Raw genomic sequence first — 19,722 nt, forward strand, 5'->3', positions numbered from 1 at the left:
GAAAAGATGAAAAAAGAGAAAGATTTGGATTCTTCATGGTTCAAAAAGAAGGAGCCTTTTATACTTGTCTGAAATATTTGAAACTGTGAAGCAAATGGATTCTGTACTTTGAATTACTTTTTTCTGTTCACAGTGATAAAAAGTAGCATCACTTTTCATTAAGCAATGTTTTTAGATATTAACAAAGTCAAGTACAGCATTACATTACAACAAAGATATTTATATTCATGGAATATATTGTAATATTTATATGTGAACATGAAAGGAATTAATTTTGCAAAATATTTTCACTACCACTTTTTTACTTATAATTTTTATTCTGAGACACTTAAAATGGCTCTAAGTTATACTGAAATGTATATCATTATTAATTATAGTCACTTTGATCTGCAATAAATGATAGAACTTATTCCTTAATTTATCTGAAATTTTGTTCCTTTTTAACCAAGCTGTCCATTTCCTCATTTCCTCTTCCTTCAGACTCTGCTGATCATTCTCCTGCTTTCTATTTCTGTAAAATCAATCTGCAAATTGCACTTACAACTGAGACCCAGTGGCATGTGTGTATGTGTTTGGCATATTCATTTAATGATCTCTAAGTTCACCCACATTAACACAAATGACAGCATTTTCCTTATTTGAAAGACAAAAGATATTCCATTACAATATATGTTAATTTCCTTGATCCAGCCACAGACTGGTGACCTCTTTGATTATTTACTATTTGCTATTTTGAATAAGACTACAATGAAAATTACAGTGTTTGTACACCTATGACATTTTTATTTCATTTGGACATATATTCTAATGTGAGATTGCACTTAATTAACATTGCACATGTTTATTGTTGCTTTGAGGTTTTTATTTAATTTACAAGTAAATGATTTCAATAGACAGACATGCATAAAAAGCTTTGATTCTTTAATTTTACATGTGTCAGGACATCTGAGTAAAGAAGAGGGTGTAATGGGAAAATGCTATGAAGAAACATTGGAAATCAAGAAACACATCCTTGTATCTGGGGAAAAATGTGACAAAATATATTATGTTCTCAAAAATACAATTCAAGATACCAAGATTTATATGAATTTCATAAAGACCCTTTTTGCCTATAGTATCCCTTATTATGGTTTTTCTGGTTTTGCTTAAAACACATACTTTTCTGTTGTTGATTCATCCCAGTATATTTATTAATCAATTATCCTATTTTGTATTTGTGTGTCATGTATATATATTCAGGTATGTGTGGAAGAGGGATGCAAAGGTGAGATGCCATCCCTGATGTCCTTCCACAAGTATTCTATGCAGCCTGTTTTGAAATAAGGTCTCTCATTGGCTAGGAAACCACCAAATATCCTAGGTTGGCTATCCAGGAAGAACCAGAGATCTACATGTCCTTGCCACACAGAGAGCAATGTTTTAATATATGCAATAGCCATGCTTTCCTTTTATTTCTCCCTTTTTATGTATTATATTTGTGTTTTAATTGTACACATCAGCCATGGGTTCCCCTGTCCTCCCCCCTCCCACTCCCACCCCCACAGTCGCCTCAGCCCCTCCCCTCCATTCCCATCTCCTCCAGGGCCAAGAATCCCCTGGGGATTCAATTCAACCTGGTGGATTCAGTACAGGAAGGTCCAGTACCCTCCTTCCAGGCTGAGCAAAGTGTCCCTGTGTAAGCCCAAGGTTCCAAACAGCCAGCTCATGCACCAAGGACAGATCCCAGTCCCACAGCCTGGGTACCTCACAAACAGTTCAAGCTATTCAATTGTCTCACTTATCCAGAGGGCCTGATCCAGTTGGGGGCTCCACAGCTTTTAGTTCATAATTCGTGTGTTTCCATTCTTTTGGCTATTTGTTCCTGTGCTTTTCTAATCTTGGTGTCAACAATTCACACTCTTACAGTTCTCCTCTTTCTCAACAATTGGACACCTGGAGCTCCACCTGGGGCCTGGCTGAGGATGTTTGCATCCACTTCCATCAGTTATTGGATGAGAGTTCCAGCACGACTATTAGGGTGTTTGGCCATTTGGCCATCTGATCACCAGACTAGGTCTGATCAGGCTTGCTTTCAACCATTGCCAGTAGTCTACAGTGGATGTATCAGTGTGGATTTCTGGGGATTTCTCTAGCACTTTGCTTCTTCCTGTTCTCATGTGGTCTTCATTTATCATGGTCTGTTATTCCTTGTTCTCCTTTTATGTTCTTGATCCAGCTGGGATCTCCTGAGCCCCTAGGCTCTCTTTCCCTCAAACCTTGCCCTTCATTACTCCCACTGTTGTCCAGGTTGATTTCCAAAGTGGCTATACAAACTTGCATTCCCAACAGCAATGGGGAGAGTTCCCCTTGCGCCACATCCTCTCCAGCATAAGCTGTCTTCTGTGTTTTTGATCTTAGCCATTCTGACATGTGTAAGGTGGTATCTCAGAGTCGTTTTGATTTCCATTTCCCAGATAATTAGGGATGTTGAGCAATTCCTTAAGTGTCTTTCAACCATTTGAGCTTCCTCTGTTGAGAATTCTCTGTTTAGTTCTATAGCCCATTTCTTAATTGGACTGTTGGGCATTTTAAGATCTAATTTCTTGAGTTCTTTATATATTCTGGATATCAGCCCTCTGTCAGATGTGGGATTGGTGAAGACCTTTTCTCATTCGGTAGGCTGTCACTTTGTCTTGTTGACCGTGTCCTTTGCTCTACAAAAGTTTCTCAGTTTCACCAGGTCCCATTGATTGATTGTTTCTCTCAGTGTCTGTGCTACTTATATTTAGAAAGTGATCTCTGGTGTCAATGCATTCAAGAGTACTTCCTACTTTCTCTTCTATCAGGATCAGAGTAAATGGATTTATGTTGAGGTCTTTGATCCACTTGGACTTAAGTTTTGTGCTTGGTGAATGATGGATCTATTTGCAGCCTTCTACACATTGACATCCAGTTATGCCAGCACCATTTGTTGAAGATGCTTTCTTTTTTCCAATGTACAATTTTGGCTTCTTTGTCAAAAATTATATGTTCCTCGTTGTGCAGGTTAATCTCAGTGTCTTCAATTTGATTACATTGGTCCACATGTCAGTTTTTATGCCAATACCAAGCTGTTTTTATTATGATAGCTCTATAGTAGAGCTTGAGGTCTGGGATTGTGATGCCTCCAGAGGTTGTTTAATTGTACAGGATTCTTTGGGCTATCCTGGGTTTTTTGTTTTTCCATATGAAGTTGAGTATTATTCTTTCCAGATCTGTAAAGAATTGTGTTGGTAATTTGATGGGGATTGCATTGAATCTGTAGATTGCTTTTGGTAAGATTGCCATTTCTGCTATGTTAATCCTGCCTATCCATTAACATGGGAAGTCTTTCCATTTTCTGACATCTTCTTCAATTTCTTTTCTCAGGGACTTAAAGTTCTTGTCATATAGGTCCTTCACATGCTTAGTTAGAGTAACCCCAATGTATTTTATATCATTTATGGCTATTATGAAGGGTCATGTATCTCTGATTTCCTTCTTAGCCTATTTATCTATTGTATATAGGAGGACTACTGATTTTTTTTTAGTTGATCTTGTATCCTGCTATGTTGCTGAAGGTGTTTATAAGCTGTATCAGTTCCTTGGTTGAATTTTTGGGGTTACTCATGTATACTATCATGTCATCTTTAAATAGGGAAATCTTGACTTCTTCCTTTCCAATTTGTACCCCCTTAATCTCCTTGTGCTGTCTTATTGTTCTGGCTAGAACTTCAAGTACTATATTGAATAAGTATGGGAAGAGGGAACAGCCTTGCCTTGTTCCTGATTTTAGTGGTATTGCTTTGAGTTTCTCTCCATTTAATTTGATGTTGGCTGTTGGCTTGCTGTAGATTGCCTTTATTATGTTTAGGCATGTTCCCTGTATTCCTGATCATTCCAAGGCCTTTATCATGAAGGGGTGTTGGATTTTGTCAAATGCCTTTTCTGCATCTGGTGAGATGATCATGTGGTTTTTTTTCTTTGAGCTTGTTTATATGGTGTATTACATTGACGGACTTTTGTATGTTGGACCACCCTTGCATGCCTGGGATGAAGCCTACTTGATCATGGTGGATAATTGTTTTGATGTGTTCTTGGAGTCTGTTTGCCAGTATTTTATTGAGTATTTTTCATCAATGTTCATGAGGGAAATCGGTCTATAGTTCTCTTTGCTTGTTTCATCTTTGTTTGGTTTAGGAATCAGGGTAATTGTAGCCCCATAGAAGGATTTTGCTAATATTCCTTCTGCTTCTATTGTGTGGAACAATTTAAAGAGTATTGTTGTTAAGTCTTCTTTGAAGATCTGGTAAAATTCTTCAGTGAAACCATCTGGTCCTGGGCTTTTTTTGGTTGGGAGACTTTTATTGATTGATTCTATTTCCTTAGGGGTTATTAAACTATTTAAATGGTTCATCTGGTCTTGATTTAATTTAGGTATGTGGTACCTATCCAGGAAATTATCCATTTCTTTTAGATTTTCCAGTTTTGTGGAGTAGAGGTTTTTGAAGTATGACCTGATGATTCTCTGGATTTCCTCATTGTCTGTTGTTATGTCCCCCTTTTCATTTCTGATTTTGTTAATTTGGATTCTCTCTCTCTCTCTCTCTCTCTCTCTCTCTCTCTCTCTCTGTCGGTTAGTTTCGATAAGGGCTTGTATATTTTTTATTTTATCAAAGAACCAATTCTTTGTTTCATTAATCCTTTGTATTGTTCTCTTTATTTCTATTTTATTGATTTCAGCTCTCAATTTGATAATTTCCTGGCATCTGTTCCTCCTGGGAGACTTTGCTTCTTCCTGTTCAAGGGCTTTCAGGTGTGCTGTCAAGTCACTAGTGTGAGATTTCTCCAGCTTCTTTATGTGTGCATTTAGTGCCATGAATTTCCCTCTTAGCATTGCTTTCATAATGTCCCATAAGTCTGGGTATGTTGTGTATTCATTTTATTTTCATTGATTTCTAGGAAGTCTTTAATTTCTTTATTTATTTCTTCCTTAACCCATTGGTGATTCAGTTGAGCATTATTCAGTTCTCACGAGATTGTAGGATTTCTGTAGTTTTTTCTGTTGTTGAAATCTAACTTTAAACCATGGTGGTCTGATAGAACACAGGAGGTTATTCCAATTGTTTTGTATCTGTTGAAATTTGCTTTGTGGCCAAGTATGTGGTTGATTTTCGAGAAAGTTCCATGGAGTGCTGAGAAGAAGGTATATTCTTTTTTGTTCGGGTGGAATGTTCTGTAGATATTAAGTCCATTTGAGTCATAACATCAGTTAAGACCATTATGTCTCTATTAAGTTTCAATTTGGCCAATATGTCCAGAGGTGAAAGTGGGGTGTTGAAGTCTCCCATTATTAATTTGTGGGGTTTTATATGTGATTTAAGCTTTAGTAATGTTTCTTTTACATATGTCGGTGCCCTTGTGTTTGGGGCATAAATGTTCATAATTGAGACTTCATCTTGGTGGATCTTTCCTGCAATATATATGTAATGTCCTTCATCATCTCTTTTGATTGATTTTAGTTTGAAGTCTATTTTGCTGGATATTAGGATGGCTACACCAGCTTGCTTCTTAAGACCATTTGATTGGAAAGTCTTTTCCCAGCCTTTTATTCTTAGGAGGTGTCTGTCTTTGAATTTGAGGTGTGTTTCTTGTATGCAGCAGAAAGATGGGTCCTGTTTTTGTATCCATTCTGTTAGTCTGTTTCTTTTTATGGGTGAATTAAGTCCATTGATATCAAGGGATATTAATGACCAGTGATTGTTCATTCTTGTTATTATTTTTATTTTTGGTGGTAGTGTGTGTGTACTTCTCTTCTTTGGGGTTTACTTCTGTGGTGTTATCTATTGCCTGTGTTTTCATGGGTGTATCTGCCTTACTTAGGTTGGAATTTTCCTTCTAGTGCTTTCTGTAGGGCTGGGTTTGTGGATAAGTATTATTTAAGTCTGGTTTTTGTCTTGGAAGGTCTTGTTCACTCCATCTATGATCTTGTTAAATATATTTTCTGTGCCTTTGAGTTGGTATTCTTCTCCTTCCTCTATCCCTATTTTTCCTAGGTTTGGTCTTTTCATGGTGTCCCAAATTTCTTGGACGTTTTGGGTCATGACTTTGTTGGTTTTAGTGTTTTCTTTGACTGATGAATCTATTTCTTCTAATGTATCTTCAACATCAGAGATCCTCTCTTCCATCTCTTGCATTCTGTTGGTTATTCTTGCCTCTGAAGTTCCTGTTTGTTTACTCAGATTTTCTATTTCCAGTGTTCCTTCTGCTAGCGTCTTCTTCATTTTTTCTATTTCACTCTTCAGGTCTTGGACTTTTTCTCTTGCTTTTTCATGATTTTCTTTCAGGGACTTATTGTTTTCTTCTGCTTTAATTGTCCTTTCCTGTACCTTTTTATAGCATTCTTCCCATTTTTTGTTTGTCTGTTCCTCCACTTTATTTTTGATTTCTTCTATATAAGGCTCTAGCCTCTTCATGTTGTTACTTATAAGGTTGTTTTCTTCTTCTTCTTTCATTCCATAATGTTCAGGTCTAGCTGTTGGAGTAGGGCTAGGTTTTGGTGATGCTGTTGTATTGCTCTTCATTTTGTTGTATGTACTTTTGCCTTGATGTCTGCCCATCTCCTAGTGGGTTCATTCTTGGTCTTATCAGTGTACTTGGTCCAGACAGAGCTAACAGATTTAGGAAGCCTCTCTCTGGTCCAGATGGGAGCTCTGGTCCAGATGAGAGTGCTGGCTGGATAGGAGCTGGGGCCTGGACACTGAGTCTCAGGAAGTCCCTGGGGTCTCCTTATCTTGTCCCGATGGGAGCTCCTCTTGTCCAGGTGTGGGGTGGATGGGAGCTGGAGGCTCTCTGGTCCAGATGGGAGTTCCGGGGCAGGATGGAATGCTGGACACTGGCCTCTAAGTCTCTGGAACTGGCTGGGGTCTCCAGCAGATGGGTGTGGGGGCAAGGCATTGAGGTTGTAGTGTTCACCAGAGGTTTTCTCTGGTCCAGATGGGAGTTCCGGGGCAGATGGGAGCTGGGGGCTGGTCTGTGAGTCCTAGGAAGTGCTGGGATGTTGGGCAAATGGGTGTGGGGGCAGGGTGTGGAGACTGCAGGGTCTGCCTGCAGTCTTGGAAAAGGGGAGCCTTCCCACAGGGCCTGCCAATTGGCTGGAAACTGGGGCCAAGTGGGTCAGGTCCTCTGGGAGTGGCCTGTGTCCAGCAGTGGGACTCATGGGCGGCTGCCTCTCTGACTATAACCCCAGGCACTCACCTCTGGTCCAGATGGGAGTTCCAGGGTGAATGGGAGCTGGGGCCTGGTCTCTGAGTCTCAGGAGGTGCCTGGGGTCTAGGGCAAATGGGTGTGGGGGCAGGGTATGGAGACTGCAGGGTCTGCCTGCCATCTTGGAAAAGGGCTACAAACTTTTTTTATTCCAACTTCACAAGTCTCTGTAATCCTTCCCAGTCACAAGACATTTTAAATGTTCAATATTCAAATCTCCTCTGAGACTCAAGACAAAACTTAATTGTATCCTCTCTAAATTAAAAAAAAATGACATACTTCTCACATAAAATGGCACAGAATATACATTACCATCCCCACAGTAATAAAGAGGGGCATAGTGTAGAAATATTGGAAAAAACAAGACTAAAATTTAGCAGGGGAAACACTAAATCCTATAGTCAGTGGGCTAAGATGGCTTTTTCTTTACAGCTTTGATGGCTGCATCACACTTCTCTTTTGAGTTATTTCCACTCTCTCTCTCTATAGCTTCCTTGGCAGATGTCTCATGGTTCTGGCATTTTCAACTTCCTGAGAGGTCTGCAACACATCCCTGCCTGATTCACTTTCACAGACTCACCTAATGGCCTTTCAGAATCTTCATGCAGGGTTTTCCCTGCTACAGGCCTGGCCTCAATGATTGTCCTTAACTGTAGAAGAAGATTCAACAACCCTTTATTCATGTATCTTTTATGAGTCTAAAACCAGGAACACATGGATATAATTGTCAAGTTTGCCTGCCCTCTTGAGGTAGAGACAGGCTCCCTACATTTGCAGAAGCTTTCCTTTGTTGATGTTTTCAGGAGCAGAAATTTCTCTGCTTTGGTTTTGCGTTAGAAGTTTATCTGGGTGGGGTTTGCTTTGAGGGTACACCTTCCTTTATTCCACTTTGGATCTGGCTTTTCTTTAATCTTTTCATCTCTCTCAGTGCACACCTAGGCTCCACTATTAAATTTCCTGGTGCTTCTTCTTTTCATACTGAACATTTTGAATTTCTTTTTGACCTGCTTGTTCTTTTTCATTGTAAACCTGCATAAGTGTGATTTCTAATAATCACAAAATACAGACAATAAAGCTTGTCTTGAAATCTCTTCCACCAAGGAAATTAATCTAATACTTTTCAATAAAGCCTCAGACAGATTTTTTGGACTAGGGTAGAAAGCAGCCACCTTCTATCCCAACTATCATACATTTTTTCAGTTGACTATTCAATTTTTTTTTGCATGGCAGGTTTTTTTCTTGGTCTTTAATTTCTGCATTTCTTTATTCATACACTTCAACAATAGCTATCCATCTTATATTTGATAATGTCTTTAAATGTTGACATATATTTTGTCTATTACATTTTCATTTATACCCATGAAATATATTGAGGGGTTTTTTTACTTTTTATTATGTCTTTTCTGATTTTCGTTTAGATATGACACCTTTTCCTCATATCATAACAAGATGCCATCTTGTACTTTTGTTCCCCATAGCCATGGCAACTATAGCAAAACAATATAGTGATACCCAGGTCTGTAGTAATGGTAATAGAACACTATGCTACCTAGGAAGGGCCAGGAGTCCCTTGCCTCAAGTTCCTGATACTCAAGCTTCAATTCAACCAGCTTCAAGAGATCTAGGGATATTCTAGACTATATGCAGAAAATGAAGGGATTAAAAGTAGAATTTGATGTAGATTACATTAGGTTACCATTCATGAGAGGGTGGAACATTGTGGTGATGAAACTGCTTAAGGGTCACTCACATTCCTGTAATCAGTATTCTATAGGAATGTCCAATAAACACATCATTCTCAAGTTGGGCTTTGAAAAAATTGTCTCTATTTGGTATACCAGGTAATTAGAGAATCATTTATATCTCCTCACAAAATGTCAACACAACAGGTACCAGGATAATACTGTGTTCACATAATTAAATTCTTAATGTTCCTTCCTTTTCTATGTGTGGAACACTTAAAAAGTTCAGTTGTGCTCTGGACCGGCCCAGAATGGGGCAGCCCATGCTGAGCTCCTGTCGGGACCGAGAAATGAGCTGCACAACTGAGAAGGCCCTTGCTGATGCCAAAGTCCTTGTCGAAAGATTGCGAGACCATGATGATGCGGCAGAGTCTCTCATCGAGCAGACCATGGCCCTCAGCAAGCGAGTGGAAGCAGTGAAGCAGTATCAGGAAGAAATCCAAGAACTTAATGAAGTTGCAAGACATTGGCCAAGGTCCACACTAGTTATGGGAATCCAGCAAGAAAACAGACAGATCAGAAAATTGCAGCAAGAGAACAAAGAACTGCAAACATCTTTGGAAGAACACCAGTCTGTCTTGGAACTGATAATGAGCAAGTGTAGAGAGCAAATGTTCCAGTTGCTAATGGCTAGCAAGAGAGATGACCAGGGTATAATAATAAAGTTCAAGGAACAACACTCAAAGGAGCTGCAAGCACATGTGGACCCGATCCCAGAGATGGCAGCAGTGATGAGAAAGGCCATTGAAATAGACGAACAGCAGGGTTGCAAGGAACAGGAGCGAATATTTCAACTTGAACAAGAAAACAAAGGCTTGCTAGAGATCCTTCAAATAACTTGAGAGTCCTTTCTAAACCTGCGAAAGGATGATGCATCAGAGAGTACATCTTTATCTGCATTAGTAACTAACAGTGACCTGAGTCCGAGGAAGAGCTGCGTGGCTTTCAGCATGGTCACTAGGATGGGCCCAGAAGTCAGTGGATAAATGAACATAATTATAGTTAGAGTTTTCCTGCCTGGCCCACAGTCAGGACAAATCTCTCTCACCCGCCAGGCCCATAGACCTCAGAACCAACCAAGTAAACAAACAGCAACTTACATTGTTTACAAACTGTATGGCACTGGCAGGCTTCTTGTTATCTACTTCTTCTATCTTAAATTAACCCATTTCTATTAATCTATCTATACTTTGCCACGTGGCTTATGGCTCACCAGTGTCTTTACATGTTGCTTGTCATGGCGGCCGCTGGCGGTGTCTCTCCTCCCCCAGACTTCCACTTCCCAGAATTCTCTTCTCTCTTGTCCCACCTATACTTCCTGCCTGGCTACTGGCCAAACAACATTTTATTTATACAGAGCTATATCCACAGCACATAACCCCAACTTCAATCAGCCTTTTTTCCTCTATAGTATGTCCAAGTACACTGGCAAAGAGACAGAACAGAAGAATGTATAATCAGTGGTCATAAACTAGATTGCAAAATATAAAAGAAAGTAGAAGCTGAGCCACGGAGTGAACAGTGAGTCTTCACGGTGCTGCTGAGCACTGCAGTTTCAGAAGTGCTGTTGGCTTCCTGGATGATACATGGGCCACCCTGAATACTTGCAATAAATGTTTGGAAATCCTAAATTATCCCAGCTTTACATTGTAAGTTTCACTGTGGTTTTCTGAATGGGAGGCTTTGTTCTCAGTCTATCCTTCCTGTTGAGTCAGAACAGCTTATGGACCACCAGGCTTCTGCTTTCGTGTTTATCTGTCAACCTTCTCAATGTTCAATCTCTGTCAAAGGCTCTAGGAATTTGTTGCTCACCCCACACACTGAAGGCATACACTTACACTATACCTAGTTCCCATAACTTTTAGCTCGCAGTTATCCATAACTTGCTTGAGTGTATGCAGCACCATCTCAGGAAGAAAAGAGAAGGAATATTACTTTCTAAGAAAGACAGCCAGCTGTATATAGACACATTTAGTGGGTTAAAATACTCGGAAAGAATGTTTTGATTCTTGGTTAACAATGAAACTGGTTTCCCTCCTCTGTACTTATGTTTAAGGATATGAGACAGCTCACTAGTGGACAGTTAACATATTTAATGTAAGAAGATAGGTATGGTCATCTTCAAGTAAATTTGGAATTCCTTTGTTTTTATTTAACGAATTACTCTTCAAATACTAAAAAGTAGATGCAAGTTCCAAAAACAAAGTTCTGAGTCTGAGTCTAAGCTCCATTTTGTTTTTAGAACCTATGAGGTTTTCCCTACAACCTGTGACTCAGAAGATGGGAACAGAGTGCAGACCCATGGACATTTTCCTTTGCACTTAAAAGATATACCTACAGCATGTAAAGCTTTTGAAGACTACAAGATACAGAAGTGAGCCAGGCGGTGGTGGCACATGCCTTTAATCCCAGCACTCGGGAGGAAGAGCCAGGTGGATCTCTGTGAGTTTGAGGCCAGCCTGGCCTACCAAGTGAGTCCCAGGAAAGGCACAAAGCTACACAGAGAAACCCTGTCTCAAAAAAAAAAAAAAAAAAAAGATACAGAAGTGTGCTTTAACACCAGTTGAAACCTAAATTGTTCTTATTGTATAGGGATCAGAAGAAAAGAATAAAGGATTGTGAAGTATGGTTAAAAATACATTTTATAATTGTGTGTCAAGTACATAGTAAAATTAGCACAAATAGAAAGTTCTACTTTTAAGTATATCACTTAAGTAAATATTAATTTGCATTAAAATTTTACATGTAATTTCATATATTGACAAAATTCAAATGACTTTTTGTGGGCTCCCTGGGCTGTTGGGGAAGGGCCAGTGCTCCAAACAGTTAAACAGTTCTCATGCAGAGGCCTTAATAATTTATACATAAATGAATTTATTTTTAAGATTTTTCTATTGGTTTTTTGAGAGTACCTTTTAATTTAATGGTACATTCGTCCATGTAGTTTTATCCCAAGCCAGAATTTTAAAAAGAAGAAAGCCTTCACAGTTGACATGAGTTGGAAACAATGAATTGAGCAGCTCTATTGTAAAATGTTACTTGAGAAGTAATTATTTTTATTAAAAAATTTATTTAGCCTTTGTCTTCTTGGATATAATTTTAAGGTTGTGAGTACTGAAAGACATTTGCTTTGTTTCTGGCAACAGTTTTCCACTGCCCCCTCCCCCACCAAAGAAACCTAACTTTAAGCTTACATCTGAGTGTGTGTGCTGAAGAGGAGCCTATTTTATCAATAAAGATGTGTGTGTAAAACTGGGAAAAAAAAGTTTAGGTGTTACATTTGACTTGAGAATTTTGTAAAATTCAGCAAAAAGTTTCCCTGATCATTTGAAAAATTAAATAAGGAGTTATAACAATTGCAAATATTGTGTACAAAATCTTGAAGGTGTTCTAATTTTATAAATAAACATGACAAGGTATAATAAAGCTCACAGAGTTCTAGTCACAATGACAATAGCAGATTTTGACTATAATATTTTATTTAGATATTCTTCAAATTAAAAATTAGCAAAGAAATTTCAGAACTAAATTACTCAATAGATCATTTACATTAAACATGTGTCTTTGTTCCTAATTGAGTTTTGCATATTTATACCTTTTATTTTGAGACATATTTCTAATACACATTTTGTGATATTAGTTTACAGTAATTCAGCCAGTTACATAGCCAAAACAGACTCAATAAAAACCACTGCTCTTATCTGGCATCAACAATCTCAATAACTCAAAGTATAAGGCAAACCTTTGAAATATGTAAAATACTTTTATATTTATCCAATTACCTTATGGTTTGGGGAAATTCCATCCTTTATGGAATTTCAATCTGGAACCAGTCAGATATAAGGTAAACTATCAGATTAAGTTTCAAAAGAATGAATTTTTTTATTTTCAGTTTCAACACAATAAGGAAGATTTTAGAAATGACCCTCTTCCCCCAAAAGTTAATGCAAATGTAGCTCAGAATTCATGAATTAAATAGCTTAAGTGGTATACCCATCTTTCATTATCCAATTAGTCCTTAGTATATTATAATTCCTATTGAAACAGGATCAAATATCTATTCACCCCAGATAAAACAATGATGTAGACCCAAACCATGAGTCTATCCAAATATAGCTCATTAATTGATGAGTTTTCTGGAGTGACTTAAGGACCATGGATGAAGGATCATTTATAAAAACTTGGGAAAATCAAAAAAAGCTATGTCTTCAAAAAGCTTTTGAAGTAGGTCCCAAATCCAATTAGAAAGCAGTTGGTTGTACCCATAACTGCCATACCTCTATTACACCAGTAGTCACATCTTACTTGACATGTTGTGTACCATACAGAGTCCACAAGTAAGAATGACAGTTAACAACGTGAATTACATCTCCCAAGACTATAAATGTTATCACTTCATCTTAGTTTTAGCCTTGTGTCTTCCATATGCTGGAAGCAAGCTTTGGCATGAAACCAAGAACAACAGACTTTATGGCTTTGGGGACAACAAATCATAATACAAAGAACCATCTTACCTCTGCACAGGGACTTAATCTAAACAGCTTATAGTTTGGGGAAATAACGTTTTTCATCTATTAAGAATGCATTCTTTTAAGCTTTTTAGCTGATATTTTCATAACTCTTAAGACCCACTGCCATAAATTCCAAGAAAGTTCACATTGGTCTTAGGATTTAGCATATAAAAGGATATTCAAATAAACATCATCAAATCACCAAGTTCCAGTAGCAGCATTAACATACCATAATATTTTTATCCATTGTTTTATCAAAGAAGCAATATTGAATATAACAAAATGGATAGAGGACAGGACATTAGATGCCTGTAATTTACTACTTCCATAGATACCCTTCTTCCTCATCCTATAGAACTGACTTTGGCATACCAACAGGAGGCTCTCAAATTTCCATAGGGCCTGAGAAAGCTTGAGAATAAGCAAAGGAGGATATGGTTCCTTTAAGTGTTTCTGCCTGCTGGGAGCCCATGAGAAGCTACTATGTGAAGCAGGAACAACAACAACAAAATAACCTAAGTAAAAATGCCTGCCACAACACAAGCATCAGCATTCTAGGGCTCTGGGAAGATTGAATGTAGTTCTTGTTCACCTACCTTGGACCAGGCCTAGGTTTTAGTTTATGATTGACAACCTGAGAAATGAGTGGAGGCTACCACCAAAGCCATGGTTGGAGGTCCCTCTGTACTTCACAAGTTTTTTTGTTCTTGGAGACAAAAAAGGCTAAAAGATATATAGCAAAAAGAGGTCCAGATGGAAAAACCTCTAAATAGGTTACAGCGTGTTTAACAATGTCCATAAGCTTAAGAAAAGAAAAAGGGTATAGTCATAGAAAAAAAATGAATAGTTAAAAAATAATAAAGTCATTAAAGAGAAAGTAAAATTAAGATAAAAGAAAAAACCAAGTAAGATGGGAAATACACAGGGAGTCTGGATCCTGTATGTTATTGACTTGATTTTTAAGTTTTTGATTTTTGATAAGCAAACAACAGCTGCTAAGAGGCATGGGATTGTGAACAGGACTGCTAAACTGAACCAATCTAGATACTTCAGAAATGCTTTAACATTAAAGTGTAATTAAATATATTTGTCAATTGGAAAAGAAATGCTTTGGAGAAAAGTTTTTGCTTTTGTCCCCACAGGACAGGAGAGGTTGTGGATTTTTTTTTTCAGGAGTAATATGGATCAAGTTTAATCAAAAGAGACCTCCTGAATCTTACAGGTGATGATATCTATCAACAAAGGTCTTCCCAGGACTTGGCCATTATCTCAAATTTTCTCATGGACGCTAAAGATACTTTGTTCACAGACAGCAGGAACCAGTTTGAAGAACATGATTCCCACATTCAGAAGAGGGATGTGGGAGGCTTTGGGTTAATTTGTGGGTTGTGGATGTTTGTTATCAACTAGGGGAATATAGTATATTGATATAAATTTAAACTTATTTTTGTTACATTTTATGTATATATGTATGTATGTATTATACCTATGCAGTTCACTTAAGAATGTATGGGAAATTCTGGTTTTTGAAAGCTATTATTATAAACCATTTAGAATAATCAAGAAACATAGGTTATTATTTCATCATTTATAACAATCAAGTTTATTGATATGTTAGATATGTTTTCAAGATCATACAGAGATATATTTTAGATAGGTAAAGGACTTTCAAACACTTCAAAGATCTATAGAATAAGGCATTTAAAATGTTTATTTAACCTGAGAATTTTTGTGACAATGAGACACATCTGCTCCTTACAGCACCAATTTACTTCAGAGATCATGGGCCTTGATCAAACTCTTTTTTGTGGAGTTTTCTTTCCTTGTGGCAAGGTTAGCTACTGGGCAAAGAAACTGCTCTTGCCTTTGTCTGTTGACAATGTACTGTGAAGACTGGACTTGCAGAACGCACAGGAAAAAGACTGTTGAACTTTGCCAAAACAAGGTGGGACAGTCCTTCAAAATTCCTGCTCCATAGAAGAGTCTGCCATAAATTCTGCAGGACACAGAAGAAAGTGACTGTTGAACTTTGCCAATAGAAGGCACGACAATACTTCAAATTTCCTGCTTCACTGAAAGGTCTGCCAGACACTATGGGCCTGTAGGCTGATAAATGGATGCCCAAATATTACAGAGGAATTTTGGGTGACTGTCCAGGCAGTCATATGTCTTTGTAACTTTTAGAGATTTTGGAAGTTGTTTACAATGCACTTTTTGTTTATTTAAATAGCATTATATCCTTCTAAGGCCTTTGATGAAATTGAAGACTAGATAGTTATAATTGTGGTTTTCATTAGATATGACAGAAAATAAATTAGGTATAAAATTTTGAATTTAATAAGATAGGTTAGATTATGGGGTGTTTTCTTTAAATTTACCAGACACAAATAAATTGGAATTCAGTACACTGTGAATGTAATCTTTACTTAGTAATTGTTCTTATTGTGTACAGTCAGTAAGATGTCAAAGTTAAAACTTTTCATTTTTGTTTAAAAAATAAGGGGGGAAATGTTGGGGAATATTATTTTAAATTGTGTTGCATTTTGTCTCTACTGCTTTTGTTAACAGTTCAAAGATGTATTTGATTAAATAAAATTAACCTGTGAGGAGGCTGAGTCAGCAAGTAGCTGACAGAAAGTGGTACGGAGGAACCACGTATAGCAAAATTTTTAAAGTGGGGCCTGAGAGAAGGACACTGGGGTTTTTGGAAGACACCAGCATAGGGAAGAGGTTAGCTACTTGCTACTCAGCTACTCTGAGTGAGCAAAATTCCACCTAAACCACTGAATCCTGAGTTCTTTAGATTTAGATAAGATTTGAAAGAGTTGGTGCCTGAGGGAACAGAATTGCCTCAGGCTGCAGTCCTTGCAGCCAGTTGCTGCTGGTAGCAGTAGAGTTGCAGTCAGCCACTGTAGATAATAAAAACAGATAACAACACTGACTGCATGTCTAAAGGGTGTCAAGAGGCTGGCTTTCACAACTCAGCAAGGCTCATAGCTAAGACATGACAAAGATATTAAATTGTTTACTAATTCACTTGTTTGAGCTGGCTTCCTGGATCTTACAAACTCCAAGCCTATAAAATAGAAATCAGCTCTTTATTAGGTATACCTGGCTTTTGAAAGCATCCAAGCTTAGATAAACAATCTCTACTCCAACTATAATTATTTTTGGAGGACAATGCATGTGGCCTAATCCTTAAGCATGATTATCTATACCTAAAAATTTCATTTATCTATCTGTCTATCTATCTACCTATCTATCTATCTATTTATTGCCCATATTTCTCTTCCACTTACTCTTTTCACATGATTTTGTCAACTGTTGATTATACTTGAGGTTTTGAAAAACAACCACAGCACTTGGCTTTATATCAACATTTTCCCCATAGATATCCTTGTTTAACACAAATCTTGCCTGCTTGATTTTCAGCCATCTAGAGAGACTCCATTATCTGATTTCTTATTTTTTATTTGCTCTTTACCAATGTAACACTTTACAAACCAAAACCACTATATGCAACTTTAAATTATTCAGATTTATCAGAACCTTCCCTACATTGTAAAAAACATGTCCTATAATAGGCCTAAGAAAAACCACAAAATTCCCCAACCAACCCCAAGATCCCTACTGAATTATTTCTCTCTTAACTCTCTTGTTAAAAATGTTACTAAAAAATCTGATGAACTGGACATCACATATTGCACCTCAAAATTTCAGGTTTCTCAGTGTTAGCTATCCTTCTATGTCTTCCAGAACCTACAGTTCACAGGAACTTAATCTGGTTATAACCAATGGTCTCTAGTGAATCATGTAAGCTATGTAAGGGATAACCTCCATCCATCTATTGCTCCAGATTATCCAACCTTTGTCTCAAGAGGGGATATTTATAAATAGTCATATTATTAATTTTATACAAACATTACACTTTAATATCATCAGCATCATATCTCAGAGACCCATGAGTCATAATATGAAGGGTTCTTTTCATTTTATTATAATTTAAAAGTCTTTTCAAGTTCAGGTCGTTTAGAGATAGACTTCTCTGATTATCATAGCTTCCTTTATTAGACCATTATTTGGTCCTGTATTCATGATTGCAGTCATGGAATTTTCCCTTCCCCTCTATTAAATATGAGTCTTGAATGATAGTTTTGATCGTGTTTACATTGCCTCTCCCTTCATGCTGTATGTTTTCTCCCATAAGCTCTAAGGTTTTGGATCCCAGGGAGAAGCTTTTAGCAGAGCTGTCATTTGTGGTCTCTTTCACTGGTATTTCACTCCGCGTAGAAATCTCACTCTCATTCCATGCTTATTTTTCCTACATTTCCTGCCAAAATCATAGACAACTGTAGAGGATAATGCTTCTATGTCTTTTTCCCCATTGCAATGCCCTAAATATGTGCAGAAATTCTTTCTGGGAAAATAGTGGAGTCTTAGCTGCCTATCTTATTGCTCCCCACAAACACAGTACAACTGCTGTCATGGCTTGCTTGTAAACCCAGTTTATATGTGCTGTTCTTTGGGATTGTCACGTACTCTGTGGCCTATGAACTCTTTGCATTCTTTGACTCACATAGCAGATCACCTCATATCTCTACCATGACATCTGATCCTCAGACAACTTTTTATATGTCTAATCACCCGTACATAGTACAGTACCTGGAACTGCCACTACATCAAGGAGTCACACCATTCCATATGACATAGAGTGGGTCGTATAAGTATTGCCCATCCCCCCTGCAATGTTCCATCCTCAGTTGCATGGTATTATTCATTACAGGCACTGTCCAAATGTTCTTCCTAACTCATCGTTGCTTCTGTTCATCCCCACATTGAATGACTTTTCCTAGTGAGACATGAACAAGCATATATTCATGCAGATAAAAGACCAAAGCAATTTCTTGCTTGTTGAAACAATAAATATACTGGGAGTTCTTTAAAAATGTATGGGTGAGAAATTATTAAAAAGAGCAAACTTGAAAAATCAGCTGTCTCAGTTAAAACTCTACTGCAGCCAGGGTAAAACTTCCCAAAAGCTGTGTCCTTAGAGCTAGCCCACATTTCAGATCCTCTAAAGAGTCTCCTTCACAAAGTGTTTCCTGTTTTCATATCTTTTATGGGGACTCCATGAGTCTACTATCTTTATGAGTTCCTGTGTCTTATAAACTTCATGAACTTCCTTATATTTGTAAGTTTTCTTAGCTTTCTGAGTTTTACACTATACAGTAGATAATTTTCAAGACAAATAAGAAATCCTAAGTATTACGCTGTTTTCAACTTTAATAGACAACTGAATGGGTCAGATATTGTTTGATATCTATATTTTTATGGTTAAGGAATTTCTTTAATTTTCATCAATATGTTGATAAATTAATTTGTATGCATAACTTGTCTGTTGCTGTGATAAAACAATATGAACATAGCTTACAGTTCCAGATCTTTATTCTACACCAGCTGGAGATTCATGACAGCATTTGACCAAACAGGAAACTGACTAGGGCAGGAAACAGAGAGATCGTTTCTTCAACCACAATTATGAACTAGAAGGTTCAGGAAATTCCATTAGCGTAAACTGGAAGTTGAGCAAGGCTATAAACTATCAAATTCTATCTACAGTAATGTACTACTTGCGCAAGGCCACACAACTTTCCCGAACAGTGCCGCTAACTAGGGGCCAAGTGCTCAAATATCTGCTCCTATGAGATTAATACTACCACAGAATCAGTTTTGATGAGTATCATGTTATCAAACATGTCATAGGCATTATTAACTTCCTCATGTATAACTCTCATTGAAGAAAAGAAGCCCAGGCCTTTACCATTTATCTCATATTACTATCTCCTTGGTATGTGTTTCCTAGATTTTCTATGGATAGAAATTGAATCATAGAAGATTTCTTCCAGAGGTGTTAATTCAACCATATTCCTTTTAATGGATATTTTTATCTCATCTTGCTGATTGTATTTTACTCATAATCAACAACGATTGGAAGTTTCGTACATGTGTTGACAAGAAAGAAATGAAATGGGAAGATTAGTTTTGCTGTCCAGTATTTTCCACTGTTTTATTATTTTCCAAAGCTATCAACTTCGCAGATAATGACCTGACAATGGGGAAAAAGACATAGGAATGTGACTATTAGTAGAAGATATTATTCCGTAGAATTTCTATATAATTTGGCTTCAGTAGAAGTAGCTTTATTA

The 19,722-nt window shown here is 37.4% G+C and overlaps 1 protein-coding gene across 1 annotated transcript; it reads left to right on the forward strand.

Moving 5' to 3' along the window:
- The first annotated feature begins 9,295 nt into the window (after positions 1–9,295).
- On the forward strand, positions 9,296–9,899 carry LOC118570715 (FGFR1 oncogene partner 2 homolog). Its single transcript, XM_036169377.1, has one exon. It carries the CDS (start codon positions 9,296–9,298, stop codon positions 9,845–9,847), a length of 552 nt encoding a protein of 183 aa, XP_036025270.1. The 3' UTR covers positions 9,848–9,899.
- Positions 9,900–19,722: the final 9,823 nt, after the last annotated feature.

The sequence above is a fragment of the Onychomys torridus genome, chromosome 19 (assembly GCF_903995425.1).
Source record: "Onychomys torridus chromosome 19, mOncTor1.1, whole genome shotgun sequence".
Classification (NCBI taxonomy): Eukaryota; Metazoa; Chordata; class Mammalia; order Rodentia; family Cricetidae; genus Onychomys; species Onychomys torridus.

Excerpts from the sequence above, each read along its gene's own strand:
- LOC118570715 (XM_036169377.1), top strand. The coding sequence starts at position 9,296 with ATGAGCTGCACAACTGAGAAGGCCCTTGCTGATGCCAAAGTCCTTGTC.